The following is a 19,855-nucleotide window of genomic DNA, read 5'->3' on the forward strand; positions in this document are numbered from 1 at the left end:
ATGACTTAATAAGACTTTAAAAGACAAGATCCATTTCTCAGGACTCCAGGTATGTGGCCCCTAATCTTGCAAGGCTGCTTTTCCACCAAAAGCCAACAATCTTCCCACTAACAAGCCGTTTAGCCATCACAATGACTCGGAAGCTGTTAAATTAGGATACAAATGCTATGTAGTTCTGCTTTAACTTTGGCTTTTTTGACATAATTTGCTACATCACCCTGATTTGATTGAGACAAATATTTATTTTGAATTGAATCTTGAGATACAGAAAGATTCTCACCCCGTCAAAGATATTCAGTAAACTGGCATTGAAGAGCAAAGAAATCAGAAGATAACATTTTGGTGAGCCAACATCAGGACACAGTTGAAGCCCTTTTTGACCTGATAGAAAGTCTGGAGGCTGCGATGGTCAAGCTGTGATAACAGCATACTGTATGTGCCTCTTTGACTTTTCCTCCTCCTCGTTTCACAAATTACACAAACAAGAGAACCTTTAGCAGGAAATAGCCGCTGCTGATTTTTGAAATTTGGTCCAACGTAGAGCTACTCGAGTCCCTCCGTTGCCTGGAGCCTCTGAAATTTTCCAGAACACCCCCCATAGGTTGTCGATACCTAATCACTCAATCAAATAGTTGCTGCAGCCCTGGTGCTGATATCAGCAAAACTATGTAGAACAACTGCCTTTACACAGCAAAGCCCCAGCTCCTGCCTTCAGGTGGTTGAGTAGGGAGTACTCTTATTTTAAGTCTGGTGGTTCCAATCCAGAATCTTTTAAAATGTACTCAAAGGCACTTTGCAAAAGAAAAAAAAACACAAACAAAAGAACAGACCGGCTAAAAGATACAGTAATATAAAGAGTATAAAACAGTTATAGCAGTAGAAATAAAAGGAAAAGGGGGAGCAGCAGGATCATAAATTAAAAGCACATTTAAAAGGGTCAGTTGTGAGGGCGGTTTTTGAAATAGTAGAGTCAGCGAGAGGTTTTCTGAGCAGTGAAAGTGCCGGTGGAATGTCTGTGTGAATAGGTGAATGTCAGAAAAGTGCAGTCCATTTGCCAGTTGGTGTGCCAGACATGAAAGGGCAATATTAATCCACAAGAAACCGTGCATATATGCATGTATCTGTGTCTTTCTGACAACCGAAGCCACTGAATTTCACTAATAATAGCACCAGGCTTTTGTTGACCCGGGCCTGATTGATTCCAGCCCAAGCCCAGCCCCCGACACCCCAGCAGCTAATTTGAAACAGGCTCAAAGCCAATATTTCAATGGCAAAACTCTCTCCCGGAGAGACCGGCAATGGCTTCATAAATCAAAACTGATTCACCCAAAGAACACAATGATGAAAAGTTCAAACGCTCTCTAAATCTGCTCCAGCTGACAACACGCCCGACAGAAACAGAGAGGACGGTGACATTCATTGGCACGTCCTTGGTAAAGTGAGAAGTGCAAAAAAAAAAAAGAAGCTTGGAGGCTTCGTAATGACTGATGCTCGTTCACTAACCAGACAAAATGTTAACACACTTCACCTTTCTCCCATGTTAATGGGATTAAACCTTCTCATACTGATTTTATTGGCTCTCTAACAAGATATAATAAGGTACAACAGAGGTGGTTTCTGGTCTTTGAAACAGAGGAACGTTATTTCAGGACCAGTTATTTTTCCCTCCACTCTTGAGAAGCTGAGCTTCCCCGGAAGTGAAGATTGTGCGGCGTTTGTCCAATCTCTGTCTAGCTCACCACAGTGAAGACAAGCTATACTGTGCTGTCTCATGTGACATTTTAGAGAGCTTCCCTTACTGTCTAAGAAGTTGAGACAGTCCACACTATCCCCCGGTGTTTTAGAGATGCAGAAATAGACAAGTTTTAAAATGCTGTTGACTCTGTTTTAGCTTGAAAACTTCGGGGCTACATTTTAGTCTGGATGGGCAAAAAGTAAAGTTGCATTACTCACATTCACTTCCTGAGTTGTTCTTATCAGCCCTGAACAAAAATCATATAAGGTTCTTCGTCTTGTCCTCATAGGAGAACCCTTTTTGGCTCCAGGTAGAACCTTTTTATACATTTTGGAGGATTCCACCAAGAACCCTTTTAAAACCCTTTATTCAGTAAAGGAGTTTTAAAATGGTTCTTACTGGAACCATTAGTGTTACCAAGAACCCTTGAAAAACCCTTTCTTCGGGAAAAGGGTTTTTCAGAAGCAAATGGTTCCAGGTAGAACCTCAGCCCTTGTAGAAGGACCCTTTTGGAACCCTTATTTCTAAGAGTGTATAGTCTTCTACAGTAGTATAAGCTCCCCCCACCAGCTGAGTCATATCTGAGGAAGCCTCTTGGATGAGACGTGAAACGTCTTCAACTGAACTCAATCGACGCCTGAAGACTTTCAGTTTCACCTCATTATTGGTCTAATTAAATAAATAATTTTTCTCATTACTAACACTCTCTGAAACCAAGAAAACAACTTCAGAGGAGAGAATCTACGTCCGGTGCATGAACAGTGTTCAATCTGAATGATATAGACATGATATAGATTTTTAAATGTGTTATCATGGACATGGAAACCGAGCAAAAGATGCAGATCTTTGTGTCTGAAGCATCTTTTGAATGAAAAAACCAACAAGATAAAAAAACACATTATTAGCGCTTTGGGGGAGTTGTGAAACTACTGATGCAAGAAATATAGTAGATTTTCAACCTTTGTGGACATTGAATAGGTTTGTACTGTATACTCTGCTTCACTGAATGGGTTAACTGTAATCCTGTCGTAGAGTTGATTTGCAGTTCACCATCAGATCCCTGATAACCTCGCCACAACACAATGAGCACCAACAGTAAAAAGTGGAAATATTAATGATTTCCCTCCTCTAAAAATGGAGCCCATAGGTCGTCTCTGCGAGCAGCTTGTTATGTTTTATCGTTTGCAGCCAAAGTAATTATGATGGAGCAAAGGAGGAAGTTAGGTGATAGTGTATAAAGAGCAGCAACAACTGCATTGGTTTACAAGTCTACAGTTGATTCCACACTCAAAACTAGTATATATACTTCTAGCCAAACAGTCTCTGTGTTGTTGATGATCTGACTTTGGGACTGGGACCTTGCTCAAATCTTAAAATTGCCTGACAGATCATCCTTAAATCTGCCCTAAAGCACTAAAGTGGTAAAGCTCTGAATTACCTGCAATTAAGTGTCATTTATTTACATTGCAGTCGATGTGTAAAGACTGGATGTGCTGTACGTACAGTAGAGTCCAGGGGTGTTTCAAAGGACTTTGAGGACCTAAGGTAAACGTGACCTTTGGGGTGGGGACACAGTGCCGGAAACAGAACCACCCCCATCAACCCCAGTCCCCCAAGAAACACATGACACTAAACCACAAACCTTTGTTTTGACTGAGACTAGTTTACTGTTGTTTCCCCTGGATTGAAAACCAATCCATTTTTTTTCTGCTGCTGTAAATCAAACCCTTAACAGAATTATTGTATCCATTGCAACAGAATCTCAACTTATTCTCTCTGTCATTGGTTTGTGCCTTTGCTTTATTTTTTAAGCCCCTGAAGACCTGAAGTTTTTTCGAGGTATCCGTACAGTGACACACTGGTTATTATGAGTCTTTTTGAAAGAGACTAATTCATAGCATGAGGTCTCATTAGGGGAGTTTTCCAACCAAGATGACATTGCAGTCTCCTGAACATAAATGGCCAATCTCTGAAATGAAAGACATCTTCACAAAATTGTTGCTGTGAATTATCATCTTGTGGACCCAGTGGACGCCTCATGTCCCCCACAGCCAGTTAACTAACACTCCATCACACATACATGTCCAATTTACTGCAAAATTTGAAGCTCCCTTCATCCGACCCCCATTTGAACCAGACACGGTCATCTATAAAGCAGACATGAGGACCAAGAAATGTTTTAAACAATGTTTTCACACCTAATATTCCACTAGACTTGGTGCGATTGGGGTTCAATTGGGGGTTGCGACAATCAGTTTGCTTTGCTCCGAGTTTGCTTTCACAGTTTTCACACTTTTGAATAACATATTCCGCTCCTCAATAATTAATGAAGGAGAAGATGAGACAAACATCCATCCAGCCATCCATTATCTACCGCTTTATCCTCACGGGGGGTGCTGTGCCTGTCTCGGCTGACATAGGGCGATTGGAGGGGGACAGTTTCGCCAGTCCATCGCAGGGCCACGAGACAAACAATGTACAAGAAAACTCGCAGGGCAACTTCTGTTTCCACCGCAATGGGCTCAGCCATTTCTGCCAATGTCTCCCCCAAGTGGTCCACGTTATGTAGTACACATGTGAAACCGCTGCGGTGCTGTTTTGTTTTCTTTTTTTGTTCTCAAAGTCTCTCCGTCCCTTCTTTCTTTTGTCTCGTCCTCTCAGGTCCCCCCATCATCTCCAGTGATTCGGTCCAGTACGCTGTCAGAGGCGAGAGAGGGGAGATCAAGTGTTACATCGCCAGCACCCCCCCACCGGATAAGATCGTAAGTCCATTCTTTGACGTTGTAATTTGCTGCAGAGGTGCTTTACAGATATAAACAGTATTTGTCTCAAACAGAATTCTACTGAATTAACAGATTTAGATTTTTGACGTCAAGTATGTCCCATTTGTGTGAATTTCTGAATTGGATGAACCAATTTGAGAATCAGTTCAATTTGAAATATTGTGCTAATTATGATGCACTTTTACAACAAATATGTCATTTGAATGACACATTAAATGTCAAAACAGTCACAGGTCAGATTTATAATGTCCCACAACAGTCATTTATCTGCCCGTTACCCACTAACTGCCATAACTCAGGAACAGAAGGTGAGGATTTTGAACCTTGTTTCCTGCAACATGACTGTTTAACAGAGGTTCTTACATGTGCCAAACACAAGTGGCATTGTTCTGTAACTGCGCCGCGACTACGTGAGAACGATGTGTTCCATTGCGCGGCAGCAGCGAGTGAGTGCGACTCATCGGAAAACAGCTGCTGTTGAACTGAAAGACAAACCAGGGAACATGGTGTGAAGTAGATACGACGCAAAGAAACAGCCAATCTTTTTCTAATGGTTTTGTGTTTGGAAAGTTTTATTCAGGCACAAAAGCAAGTTTTAATAAAAATCATGCATCAAAAAAGCTTGTTTGTACACCGGAGTATTAGGGCCAAAGTGAAGAATTTTCTAGTCGTAATATTATGAGAATAAAGTGGTAATATCATGAGTATTAATTTGTAATCTTTTGAGAATAAAGTAGTAATATTATGGGAATAAAGTCATAATATTATGAGAATAAAGCCGTAATCTTTCGAGAATCAAGTCGTAATCTTTCAAGAATAAAGTCTTAATCTTTTGAGAAAATTTTTTTAATATTATGAGAATAAAGCCGTAATCTTTCGAGAATTAATTTGGAATCTTTCGAGAATAAAGTCATAAAATCATGAGAATTAAGTTGATATCTTTCAAGAACAAAGTCGTAATATTATAAGAATAAAGTTGTAATCTTTCGAGAATAAAGTCAGAATATTATGATAATAAAGTCTTAATCTTTCAAGAAAAAAGTTGTAACCTTACGAGTATAAACTCGTAATATTATAATAAAGTCGTAATCTTTCGAAAATAAAGTCGTAAACTTTCATTTACATTTTTAGAATGAATCAATTGAAAGAGCATGCGTTTCATTGTTCTATGTTTCCTCAGTCAGGTTAGATTATAAGACAAAATCTTTTTAAAACGTGGGTTTCCCTTTATTTATTGATTCATTTATGCCACTACAAAACACTGTTTTGGTTTTAACGTGGTAAGAAAAGTGAAACGATGATTTTGATTGTGTGTGAGTATTTCTATAAACCTGTAATTTACCACAGCTGCTGGCAAACGTAGAAAGACGGGTGCGTTGAAGGTGCCTTGTAAGAGATATATGAACCTTGAGTATAACTGTATAGAACTGTCTCTGTGTACAGCAGTGTGTTCAGAATCCAGGTCTTGAGCTACAGTATAATGACACTGTGAGAACCTGAATGGTCTTGGCGGAGGTTTGCACTCTCTGATGTTTTTCCTCTATTCTTGTCCCTGTGATAGAAACGATGACTGTATGTGATCTTATTGCTCTGCGGTATTTCACTGAGAAAGAAAACACACCGGCTGTTCTGAACCTATGACTACACCTGAAAACACACATACAAAGGGGAATAAAAAGAGGTTATATGTTCAGTCTTGATGGAGATCCTGACTCGGAGGCTTACCCTCTGCAGTAAACCCCCTTTAGATCCCTTCCCACGGTTTAATGTTATCATTGGATTGGATGATTTAGCACAGACACATGGATATACAGTATGTTGTTGATTCTCTTACTTAAGTGATCTATGTTTCTTTGTTCGTGCTGGTACTCCTGGTTGGAAATCACTTTTGAAAGATATCGCCCATTGACATTAATTGCTCTGCCCTATAGGGACAATAATTTTGCCGCACTTCAAAGATAATGTAGAGCAGTGCATCAAAGCCTTTTCAGACTTACAGCCACTTACAGTACAACAAAGTAATGTCTATCAGCTCGAGCGAGGATGATTTCACCCTCTTCATATTGTTTTATTCTTCTTATAAAAGACCGTAAAGCAACACTGTATATAACTTTTCATGGACTTGCTGTCACTATGGCAAACGCATCACGATTAAAGACCTTTTGATGGTCTTCCTTTTCTTTGTCAGACCTCAGTTCAACATGGTTCTTGAGTGTTCTGGGCCCGATTTTTGTCTCTGACTGTTATTAAATTGCACATATTCCCGCTCGGCATGCTTCCACGCACACTAGTGAAGTCTACCTACTGTGTGTTTGTAGCCATTCATTTGTCCCCGGCACACAAGCATTAGCACGGAATCGACATCACTGAATGAATCGGAAACGGCGGCACTCGCACAGAGTGCCCACGCCAGCGTGAGTCCAATTTTCAGAAGCTTTCTACAATACTAAATGTCTCCAATTGCATTTATTCTTCAACTCTCAAGAAGATATTCAAGACTTTTATGTATTTTAAAGTTTCTTTGCAGCATAGGCATCTTTTTTGCCGGTACAGGAGTAGAGATAATGGAGTGGAACAGCCAATAGGATCGACCGCTGTCTGAACTTTGATTGAACTGCCCCGTGATTGGTCAAAGCCTTTCCGTGACGCCACAGCTTCAGTTGTCGAGCTGTAAACGGAACCTAGAGTAGATGCAGAATTGTAGATCAGATCGCTCACTTGATTTAAATAAAGCTGAAAGTTATGAAAATGATGGAAGTATTGATGACCCAAAAAAAAAGCCTGCCATCTGTACCTTGGAGACATGGATTAGTTTGTGAATGATCAGTGGGTAATATTTTCCCTCTATTAATCCTTATAAAACAGCATATCGGCTTCTTTTCCCTATTAAAATGTACAGTATATACAGAGGCATACAGAGAATGTGCAATATAGTGTCAATCTGATGAAAAAAACATATATATATATCATTTTTTGTGAATTTTGTAAATACGTCACAGTTCAATGTTCACTTGGCTCGTTTTTATGAACATAAAGTGGGGGGAAAAAAACGGTCTATTTTTTGACTTCTGCAAAATTATTGCTACTTTATATGACTACTAAAAATGCGCTATAAAATATAAAATGATTCAATCCGATCCAACTTTATTTATAATGCACTTTAAAAACAACAGCTCAAACAAATTGCCGTTACATCAGAGGTAAATATAAAAAATATGAGCCCTAATAAACCTAAGAACAAACAATAAAATACTGTAGAAAGTATGAAAACAACACAAATAAACAAGTCATAAAATAAAACTATTTAAAAAAAAAAAGATAAAACCAACCGTCTCGTACATATATGGTTTCATAACTTTGGCTCAACGACACATTTTGTAAAGCCTGAATATGTGACTGATAAACACATACACACCCCAGGATGTCCATATAAGGAGTTGTGTATTATTCCCACAGCAATGTACCATGGGTGCACCTGCGGCACAGATCCGTGCCGTGTGAGCACTAAGGGACATTTGACCCACTGTTCATTAAAGTCGCTCCTCTTAAAGGTGCATTATGTAATAAATCTAAAGCAACTGGCCATAAAATCCTCCTAATATGTCACAGAGACTCAGGAATAATGTTCATATAACAAACTGAACTCTCCAACAACAGTAAAGCTAAAATATTTTGCAGACTGCAGATCATGTTTTGGCATGTGGCGCCACCTACCGCCATCTACCAATCATTGCAGTCAGTAGAGTCTCAGCTGCAGAGCAACCACGGGTTGCCAGTTACGTCAGAAAACGAAACCTAAAAGACCTCGGTATTTTGAATTTGAATGTAGTAACCATTTTTGGCCACATTCTTACATATGGCACCTTTAACAAAACTCAAGTGTGACTTTGTGCATACATGTGATCCTGCTAAAAACAAACACTTTTTTAAACAGAAAATTTGAAATATGCCAACGTAAAAAGGCGGTATAATCTTGTAAAACTCCACACGTGCGGCTTTAACACACTGATATTAATCATTAGTGATTTACGGCCATCGTGAAGGAGTCACCGACTCCAAACCCTCCATTTTAGTTGGAATTAGAGCAACAGCTAAAAAAAAAAAAATATTTCCAATTCAGTGATCTCTTTCAGAGCAGGACCCATTTTCTCTTTAAAAGAAAGCTTTCACACGGATTGTCCTCGCAGCAAAGCGTAATGGAATATCTCTCGCGAACGTGCCATAACTGCAGAACTGCTGTTTCTTCATCCTCGCCTTCTGCTGAAGTCGCTGAGTGCAAGACTTGATAAAACTGCAGTTTAATGTAAAGAGCCAGTGCACTGTAAGCTACAAAATAACCAATATCGTGCGCGTGCGATATAAACCTTTGAACGCACGTGAATCACAAAAAAAAAAAAATGGAAATAAATCCAGTAATGACATTTGAGTTTGAAGGCTGGGATGAGTGAGTGAAAGTGTGGGGCTGAAGTAGACAAAGATGAGAGAGGCAGAAAAATAGAGAGAGCGTGAGAGTGTCAAAATCTGTACCTTTCAGCATCAATTATCCCATTTTTCTTGCAGCGCCGACATGACAGAAATCTCGGCTTTAGGAACGCTTTCGCCTCCTCCCGCACAGGCAGAGCTCAGAGCGCATAATGTGATACGACGTTATAGTCGCAGCTTAATGCAGAGACACAAGGACTCATAAAATATAGAGTGTAATTCTCTGTGTATGTGTGTGTGTGTGTGAGAGAGAGAGAGAGAAGAAAGCAAAAGCCAAACAGTCGTGGAGTAATGTTGTTATTGTGAGGAAGAGTGATGAAGAAATAATGAGTGGGACTGAAGATGTGGTCATAAAGGAAGTTTGTCAGGCGTGTTTCTTTGTTCATTTTTGAAAGAAACCAGGTTAAAAGGTACATCAGGCCAACATATGGCTCCATACATATTTAATACAACCCCTGCTCCATATTTAATATCCTCCGTTGTTAATAATTTTAACCTTTCAGTGACAGAAATTATGGATGACGTCGTACCTATAAAAACAAAAAAAGCACCCTCAAGGAATGAATTGAAAAGGTGAGCGCATTAAAACTGAGCGCGCTTGTAAATCCGAGCACAAGTGGCAGAAGACCACACTGATTAGAATATTTAAGATCTGTTTATTAAAATCAATTAATCTCATGTAGACGATGCTGTTTTTTAATTGCACTAGAGAAAGCACTCGGAGAGCGCAAACCTCTGCCATGGATGCTGATTTACTCTCAGTTTCAACTCCTGTTTCAACAAAAATACTGAATCCGTAATCCCATAATTTCCTAAATAAGCCATAATTTACATCTGATCGTAATCCGTCCTTTACTTTTATGCTGCACGCAAACGAACAGATAAACTGAGCTAATCACTGAAACTCCATGTTATATTTAGTACTGGCCGCATTAACGCGATAACGACGCTTTACGGCATCAACGTTAGCACATGACGCGCTTCCATGATGGGAAAAAGACGCGCGTGACGTCATGTTTACGTGACTCCCGATTGTTAAAATGAGTCTCTAAATTAACGCTTAACTTTAAAAACAGACGCACACATACGCAGTACACAGGTTCGCTGGTTATTTGTAGCGCTGCTCCTTTCGTTTAATAAACAGATCGCTCCAGTTCGACTGTAGGTGCGCTAACGACGCTAAACGAGCTAATGCTGCTAACAGAGCTAACTGGTAAGCGGTGCCTGGACTCCGGTGTCCTGGCACGTAAACATGTCCCAGACGTCATGGTAACGCGTCATGCGTTAACGTGCGTTAACCTAACGCCCAGCGCTAGTTATATTTCAGCGTAATGAACTATAAGAAATACAGCATAAGTGATGTTTTTCAACTGTTTTTGATTTGTACCCCTTGTTATTAATGCTATTATTTAGATTAGCTTGTGCTGGAGGATTAAAGGGCAATCTAAAACCTTCCATTCCTAGGAAAACATTTTTATTCCTATAACATAATATTATGGCGTATAATACGTGGTCTGATATACTGGGCTGTAAAGACAACGATAGGAACAGATCCCACCCTGGGCAGAGTTGTGAATAATTTAATAAACAAACTCAGAAAACTTAAATGTTGTGTTTCTCGGGTGCCTCCAAGACTCGGTCCTTACGTCACTTTCTCCCTGATTTACCTGAGGATTCTTATCCCTTGCTTTTCAGCTGCTGTGTAATTTGTTTATTCTCCCACTCGGGCTCGTCTTTCACCTTTTATGACGTTTCACATCGTGCCCGTGCTGACGACACCAAGTCATATATTTATATAATATCTGTTTTTGGCAACAACCGTACACTCACAAATGGCATCGTCCAATAGGCTGCAGCAATCAAGGACAGAACGTGAATTCTTTGTTCGACCCTGATATTCTAACAACTGCCTTTTCTAATGTTATCATCCATGTCCAAGATATTTAAGCCTTGGAACACAGAGCATTTCGGCAGCTTTTTTCCATTACTATGTTAAAACGTACAGTTTATACAGAGGCTATAAGAATGTGCAACAAAGAGCGTCTTGTATCCTTTTTTTTTTCCAGCACAAAGTACTCATAATGTTTAAAATCGGATTGAATTTGTGAAATTTGGAAATGCGTACAAGTTTTAAAGTTCACTTGGTCCTTTTTGTGACTTCTGTGCAGTTATTGCTTCTTTATATCACGACGAGAAATGCAATATAAAATGAATCATGACTTTCAGTCAAAAGCCTGAATATGTGACCTATAAACTCCCTACACACCCCAGGATGTCCATATAAGGAGTTGTGTATTATTCCCACGGCAAATTGCCATGGGTGCACTAAGGGCTAACCAAATATCTGGTTCATATTTCTGTTTGACAGGATTATTGTGTGTGTGTGTTTGAACCTAAATGTGTTTACACAGTCACATTATGGGGACTTGTCTTGCTTATGGGGACAGAAATCAAGTCCCCATAATGTAAATTATCATTATTTTAAGGTAAATACATGTTTTAAGGTTAGGTTGAGGGTCAGGGTTAGGATTAGGCCAGTACTAATTATAGTTTAGTTTAGGGTAAGTCTCCAGGAAATGAATGTAAGTCAATTCAATGTCCTCTGAAGTCGTGGAAACTGTGTGTGTGTGTGGTTAATACTCTTTAAGATAAGATAAAGGGTGATTAGCATTATTGATCCCTGAGGAGGAAAACTGGCTGCTTTACAGTGGTAAAGAGCTTGACTTCAGATAAACATCAAACAAATTAAACATATTGGAGATTGCGTCGTCGCCACATTAATCCACGTTCCCTGCCGTCTTTATCAGGACCTGGTTTACAAATGTTCTTGTCTCACATATGGACCACCACACCTATGCAAAGTGAAGTATACCTGCTTTTGTTTTTATCCTGGCGCCGTAAAAAAAAACATGTAATTAGAGGTAGAAGATGCAGTGAATCAAGTGTGTTGATGGGATCATCCGTCTGTGTGCTTCAGGTCTGGGCCTGGAAGGAGAACGTGTGGGAGAAGGAGAAGGGCACCCTCCTGGAGAGGTACACCGTGGAGCAGAGTAAACCTCAGTCACAGGGTGGCGCTGTTCTCTCCACGCTCACAATCAACAACGTCATGGAGTCGGACTTCCACTCACCGTACAACTGCACCGCCTGGAACTCCTTTGGACCCGGAACCATGATCATCACGCTGGAGGAGAAAGGTGAGGAGCAAATAAAGGAGAACGTGTTGGCTCAGTGTTTGTCATTCTTTACTAAAACAAATCTCCGAATTTAAAGCTTTGAGATTGGCGTTGTGTAGGTTCTGCACAAGGAAGTTCCCAGACGTGCCTTTGGTCGGCCTCTGCACCCGAATGTTGTTGGTTTTTTGTTGTTGTTTGTCTGTTTGTGAGCAGCAGATTTAGATTATGGCCCAAGGACGAAAAGATATGATTTTGATGGTGAAGTGGACATGGATTCAGGATTTAGGACTAACAAACGTTAGTTTTTGGTTGCACATTTAGTTCCCAGAACTCTAAAGGGTTGTATGAAGGTTGTAGAAAAGTAACGTTCTGGGAACCTTTAGAGAACTTTCTCTAAAGGTTCTAAATTTTCTACAACCTTCATAAAACCTTGAGAGAGTGTTCTCTAAGAGAGTGTTCTCTAAAGGTTCCCAGAATGTTCCCCTGACTTAACCTTTCTACAAACTTCATACAACCTTGAGAGAATGTTCTATACATGTTCCCAGAACGTTTCCCTGACATCACTTTTCTACAACCTTTAGAGAACATTCTCTAAAGATTCACAGAGAGCTACTTTTCTACAAAATCATACAACGTTCCCCGAACATTACTTTTCTACAACCTTTAGAGAACATTTTATGAAGGTTCCCAGAACGTTTCCCTCATGTTACTTTTCTACAAACTTCCTACAACCTTAAGAGAACGTTCTCTAAAGGTTACCAGAACTTTACTTTTCTACGACCTTACAACCTTCAGAGAATGTTCTCTTAAGGTTCCCCTAACGCTCTCTAAAGGTTACCAGAACTTTACTCTTCTACAACCTTCATACATCCTTTAGAGAATGTTCTCTAAAGGTTACCAGAATGTTACTTTTCTACAACCTTTAGAAAACTCCCTATAACGGTTCCCAGAACGTTTCCCTAACGTTACTTTCAAACAACCTTTAGCGAACGTTCCCCCAAAGTTACGTTTACTAATATTGTATTATAGACAGTTTTAGATAAAAGAATAGGCAAACTTGATAGAATTCTGAAAGTTTTATGTTCAACCAAAATATAAACAAATCATATACAGAATAAAAAAATATGATCAAGTCAAAGTATTGTTTATAAATATGAACCATGTTTGTCTGTTTGCTCCTGATGTAGATTATTGGACATATGTGCAGGACTGACAAAAGCCCCTGTTGTAAGTCCATTCAGGACTGGGATGCTTCTTATTCTGAGAGCTTTCTACGTCACGTCACGCTGAGAAAATAATTCCTTCACGCTCTGTCAGTCGTAACTGAATTATTATTTCTCCTGTCAGATTTCTCAGGCCTCAGAAAATCTTTGAAAGAGAGCTTGGATTTGTCCCCGTGCGTACTATTACAGTGTGTTTATCCATTATCCCGCTCGCAGACATGTTTTATCAACACTGCCAGGCCTCAGAGATTCAATATTGAAGTGAGGGGACAAGAGGATTTTTATGTTCTCGCAGGTTTGTCCCGTAGAAGAAAGAGGCAGCAGTTTGTCCCTCAACCTGAACCTGAACCGCCTTTTTTTCTGCTCACGTTTGTTGCAGATATTGTTCCAGTGGGAATTATCGCTGGTGGAACCGTGGGCTCCTCCATCCTGCTGCTGATGTTTCTACTGGCAGGCGCCTTCTTCTTCTACCGCCAACGCAAAGGCAGTGAGTGCACACATTGGTTCCTTTAATGTGTGTGTGTGTGTGTTTGTGGGGGGGGGTTGACACACACACACACACTGTGTCATTTTTTCCCTTTCATCTGTCATTGTGCCATTCCACAAAGAAAGGAACATATGTCAAACGTATAGCATTTTATTCCAGTGAGATTAATGAATATTCATATCAGTCAAACTGCCTTTAAATGTTCTTCTTCTGTTACGGAATTTCGGTTTTTTTGTGTGTTTTTTTTTTTTTTTTAAATATATAATTCTATAATGCAGCTCATACATTGAAGATGACAGAGCGGGAAGCAAGAGCATTTAAAGGTGAATAGTGTTTAAATGATGAATTCCTACACTTTATTCCTGCACAGCCTACGGCGATCCAATTAGTATTTATCATCGCAAACCACGCGTCCATAAACCGTCCAACCACAGAACACGTGGCGTCTGCAAGTTGTTTCATTTTCATCCGCTCCATTGCAAATAAAGAGTTGGGGAAAGACAATGAAGGTGACTGGCACATTCCCCAGAGGGATTTTCTAGGGATAAGAGTATATTTTCTGGTTCCGGGCTGATAACACCAGAGCGGCAAAGATATTGTCAAGAATAGGAACTCAACCGAACATCATTGCAGCTCCAGATAAGCGGCTTCTTCTTCTTTCTTTTTTTGTAGTGTATGACGCAGTTCAAGGCTTTACAGATTCAAATCTCTACTTTTGAGGTTTGTGGCTGTGGAAGAGACTCAAATATTGACTGTTCTCTGTGAATGAAAGAGAACAGTGTCATGTTTAATACAGAGCCGTACCTGAAATGCCTCGCTGGCCTCTCTGTGATGCAGTGAAACTTAAAAAAACCTTTTCATCAAGTGCCATAGAACGTGTTTGAATGTGCTACTGTAGCTTTTTCATGTTGATAGAACCCGCACTCAATTTTGGCATTAATAGGTCTGCCATTGTGACTTAGTAATATTACAGAGACTCTGGTGTTTATGCAGGTATGAGTGGATTATTTAAATGGGCCAGCAATGTCTGAATAAATGACTGAAAATGCAGTAAATTAACCAAGTGCCCTGTATATTTTAACAATGTTTAACACTCACCACATTTTTCAACAGTGGACTTTTGTCTGTTTTTATTGCATTGCTTTTTAAATGTTATTAGTGGATGTACATGTGCAGGGGACTGTGCATGCTCAGTGAAAAATACAGGTGCGTTAAACATGGACGCAGTGTGTCGTATCCAGGGATTGGTAAAAAAAAAAAAAAGCATCGGCAATGAAGAGAATTACTTTGTCCGTGAGCTCTGTTTCAGTGGTGTTCAGAGTATTTCGATTTTTGATTGATCGGTTCTTAAGCTGCATTTTGGGAGCTGAACAGCAAAGCAAAGCAACAAAACTCCAATACGGGTTGGCATCGCTCGACGCTGCTCCATTCAAAGTCGATGAGACGTGTGTTTGCATTTTTCACTTTAATCCTCAAGATTTAAACTCAGACCCCTCTCTCTCTCTCTCTCTCTCTCTCTCTCTCTCTCTCTCTCTCTCTCTCTCTCTCTCTCTCTCTCTCTCTCTCTCTCTCTCTCTCTCTCTCTCTCTCTCTGCCAGCATAACAAAGTGTTAAATGCAGGAAAATATGATCAACAAAGCCAATCATGGCCCAGACCAGGCGGTCAGGAGAAGAGTTCTTACTTTGTGTTTTAAAGGAGACGTATTATGCAAAATCAACTTTTTAATCATTTTAATAGTTATATTTAGGACTCTGGAGGCCCAATGTGTGAAAAAAGATGACTCAGTCATGTTTTTGTGGTCCTCCTCAGTCTAAGTACAGGAGATTAAAAAGGCGATGCTACGTCACAATGAGACATTCCTCGAATTGTTGTCTCGTGGAGCGCCACTTTGTCCGTAAAAAACACAAGAGTGCAGGCGAGGGCAATAGTATCCGGAAGAGCAGAAGTCTGCGAAGTGTTCTATTCTTGGCTGCACAGTGCAGCACAGAGTTCTACACAAACTTCCAGCCTCAGAGGATTTACATTTTATATATGACCGCAATGTGCCAGCAAATGATGGCTTTTCCAAATGCTAACTGCTGTTAGCTGCCGGAGCCTCAGTGACGTATTTTCCTGTGTCTCATTTGCATATTTAAAGAGACAGGCACTCAAAACAGAGCGTTCTGAACAGGGCTGTTTTGGCAGAGTGATTGAACTGCTGTGGTGCTTCATCCTTAAGGTATTTTGACCAAAGCATGTCACAGACATGTTCATTAGGACACCAGGGAACTAGGTTCACTTGCAGAAATAGGATATGATATGAGTCCTTTAACTAGACTGATAAATACCGTCGGCCCAGAATATAACTGGAGGTTGTGTTTTTGTTCCAGGTCGCCGCGGTGTCACCCTCGGTAAACCAGATATCAAGGTGGAGACGGTTAACAAAGAGACCCACAGCCTGGAGGAAGAGGCGGCCAATGTCTCCACGGCAACCCGGATGGTCAAGGCCATGTACTCTGTGAGTAGATACCCATCTGAGTCACCGGGGGACATGGTGAGGAGAAGTATGGGTCATTGGTCTTCGCTGTACAGATACACTGACACAAAGGGCAACATGGCAGGGAAGACGAACACACACACACACACACACATAGCTTGACTGTGAGCATAAGTACACACTCAAGAAAGTCAGATTCTTGTACATCAAAAATATACTTGACTTGAAGAGACAAACATGAAGAACACAAAGTCGTACAATGCACAAACGCACACATGCACTATTAAAATTAAACTCTGATCATATAAGCACTTGAACACAAGAGACAGACAATAACAACAAGCACAAAGAGTACACACACGCGCACACAACAAGCAATCGCTTTAACGTCATGTTTCTTTCCTTTCCACCCTGGAGAACCTGCTAGATGACGCTCCTGTGGCGCAGCTTTAAAGCTCAGCCCTAAACCTTTCTTTTTTCCAACGACTACGCGTTTCTCATCTTCCCCTCTCCCAGGATGAAAAACCTGAAACTCTGTTTTCCTCTCCCCCTCCCTCTCTCCCTCCTCCTTTCCTCTCTCACCCTCCCTCTTTTTTCCGTGTGTGTGTTCCGTTGTTTGATGGTTTAGTTTCTGCCCTCTGTTTCCCTCTCTCCCTCCACTCAGCCGTTCAAAGACGACATGGACCTGAAGCAGGACGTCAGGAGCGAGGGCGACACGCGGGAGGAGTATGAGCTCAAGGTGAGACGCATCCCGGGTTGGCTTATCATTATAATTCTGCACCATCACAGGTCATGTGGTCATATCTACGTCAAAGGTACAAGCTTTGCATTTAGCTTTTCGTCATTGTCTGTGCCCGTCATGTTCCAAAACCACATCAGATATACGTCATCACAATAGGGCTGCAACGATTACTCGAGTGATTACAAAAATTCCTTGAGGCAAAAACTCTGCCTCTAGTATTTGTTTTTTGTTCCACACGGAGCGTTTTAGCAGACGCACGCTGCACATCCAGATTTCAGCTGGCGCCATGGCAGAGAGGGAGAGCGAAACAGCCCATAAAAGGCAGAAAATGTCCAAAGTGTGGCACCATTTCACACTTAAACAAGAAGCCAACAAAGTGCAGTGGAACCACAGGACAGCACGTCCTCAATGATTCAGCATCTGAGCCCAAAGCGTCCAGTTGCTAACGCTTCCGCCACACGCTAACGTAAACATTGATGTTAGCTAATTTAATGTAGCTTACTAGGGCTGCAGCTATAGAATATTTTTGTAATCGAGTATTCTACCGATTATTCCTCGATGAATCGAGTAATCAGATTTAAAAAATAATAACAATAATAATAATTTTGCGTTTTGCATCCTCGGTCAATCGAAAAAATAATCGGTCAAATAATGGATTACAAAAATATTCGATAACTGCAGCCCTACATTAGAGTCTAATCAAGCTCTTTCAATTTTGGTTGTTTTGACGAAATGAGAGCCAAAATATGCACCTAATCTCTAAAACATTGAAAGTCATGTTGCGCCCGGTCATATCAAATGGTTTCACTACGTCTTGTGTTCATGTTCACGCTCTGAACGCTGCATATGACGACTGACCGGAAAGAGACGTGTGCAACGTCATGTTTACGTGACTCCCGGTTGTTAAAATTAGTCTCTAAAGTAACGCTAAACTTTAAAAACAGAGGCACACCAGTTCGACTGCAGGCTCGCCAACGGTGCTAAAGGAGCTAACGGAGCTAACTGGTAAACGCCGCCTGGACTCCGGTGCAGCGGCACGTAAACATGACGCCATGTATGTCTTTTTCCGGTCAGTCGTCATGGAAACGTGCCCAAAACTATTTTTAACCCAACTTTAAACATTTAAACTCAAGCAAGTGAAACAAACAACACAAATGTTGTGTCTAATATGAGATTTGCATTTTCTCACGTTATATATAATCCGATCACATCACGTTCACTGTGAATGCACCACTAGAGATTGAACCAATGTTATTCACGTAAACTCAAGCTCGTCACAACATAGGCTAATCGTTATTTGACCAGTTACTGCTTCTTTCATACGAGTCCAAAATCTCACAGTCTTCTCTGTCGTCCCAGGATCCGACCAACGGCTACTACAACGTCCGCGCCACCACCCACGAAGAGGCGCGCCCCCAGTCCCGTGCCATCCATTACCAAGGAGAGTTCCGTTCCCCGAACCCAAACAGCGGACCCACCGGCGCGACGTCTAGCGGACCATCAGCCGTTCCCAGCGGTGCGGTTCCCCCGGGCGGAGTGCCGGGCTCGAGGACTGGCTGCTATGACCCACGGCCGCCGTCCAGGATGTCTCACGCCACTTACGCCCAGTTCAACACCTTCACGCGCGTGCCACAGAGCCAGCAATCGCCCAGTCTCCCACCTCCCAATCCACCTCTTCAGTCACCGGGCGATTACCCAGGAGATTGCGGTCTGCTGGACAGCACAACCCAGCTCGCTTATGACAACTATGGATACCCTTCCCAGTATCCGAGCTACCGTATGGGCTTTGCTCCGCCCATAGAGGAAGGGCCAGCATATGAGATGTATCCAACAGGACAAGGGACCGGGCCAGGGCCGGGACCGGGACCGGGACCGGGACCAGCACCAGGGCCGAGTCAACAGAGTCCTGAAACAGGGCTGGGGAAATACGGAAGCTCCACTCGCTTCTCGTACTCGTCTCCACCATCTGACTATTCCCAAAGACACACACAGCGGATGCAGACTCATGTGTGAGAACGTATTTACACACACTTTGCTCACTTTTTTTTATTATTATTACTATTATTATTATTATTATTTCAGCTGTACTTACAACACAAAGAAACTTTGAGACATTCACATTCAACATTCAAACTTCTTGTTTTCTGTGTCCACGGCAACTAGTGCATGGAATTATTATCATGATTATAATAAAACCCACAGCAGTCGGCAGCGTTACAGTGCATACACTAATAGGTAGCAGCGAACACGCGGCGTAGAGCGGCGTTTCAACCACACAGCGGTGTTTGCACGCAGTGTTTTTTTACGCTTGGACAAAAAGCAACAGCGTGCCACAATCAAGAGGAGGAGGTGTGAAATGTGGAGCGAGCACTTTGAGAACAAGAAGAAGAAGTGGGGGCAAAAAAAAAATCTAGTTTTGTTCTTTGCTCTTCATCCTTTTTCAATCCCATCTCTGTAAATAGGTGCAAAAAAAGTGATTTCCTTGTACAAACCTATACAGTGTGATGCAGTACAGCAAACCACAGACTACACACACACACAGATGATTTGTTTCTATATATTGCAGCAACGTGGCAGCTTGGACTTTAACTACATCTGGCACTTTGTGATCCTCTTCCCTCACTAAATCCTAACCCAGTGGCCATTTTTTTTTTCTTTTTTTTTTTCTACAAGATCTACCTTGATTTAAGTGGGACAACGCTTCCAAACGTGGTGGTCCAGTGAGTGACCAGAGTGCCAACGCTTGTGCCACA

The 19,855-nt window shown here is 41.3% G+C and overlaps 1 protein-coding gene across 2 annotated transcripts in view; it reads left to right on the forward strand.

Moving 5' to 3' along the window:
• Nucleotides 1–19,115, forward strand: part of kirrel1b (kirre like nephrin family adhesion molecule 1b) — a gene marked incomplete at both ends in the record, with an annotated part of 99,950 nt that extends 80,835 nt beyond the window's left edge. Inside the window, 6 exons of one of the 2 annotated variants that reach the window (XM_083890015.1) lie at nt 4,397–4,497; nt 11,978–12,194; nt 13,776–13,883; nt 16,254–16,381; nt 16,989–17,099; nt 18,462–19,115. In XM_083890015.1, coding sequence (XP_083746141.1) covers nt 4,397–4,497; nt 11,978–12,194; nt 13,776–13,883; nt 16,254–16,381; nt 16,989–17,099; nt 18,462–19,115 — 1,319 coding nt within the window. The remainder of the gene's footprint in view (nt 1–4,396; nt 4,498–11,977; nt 12,195–13,775; nt 13,884–16,253; nt 16,382–16,988; nt 17,100–18,461) is intronic. The other variant, XM_083890016.1, reaches the window with a different exon arrangement.
• Between the last annotated feature and the right edge of the window lie 740 nt (nt 19,116–19,855).

The sequence above is a fragment of the Microchirus variegatus genome (genome assembly GCF_963457635.1).
Source record: "Microchirus variegatus genome assembly, chromosome: 5".
In the NCBI taxonomy this organism is placed as follows: domain Eukaryota; kingdom Metazoa; phylum Chordata; class Actinopteri; order Pleuronectiformes; family Soleidae; genus Microchirus; species Microchirus variegatus.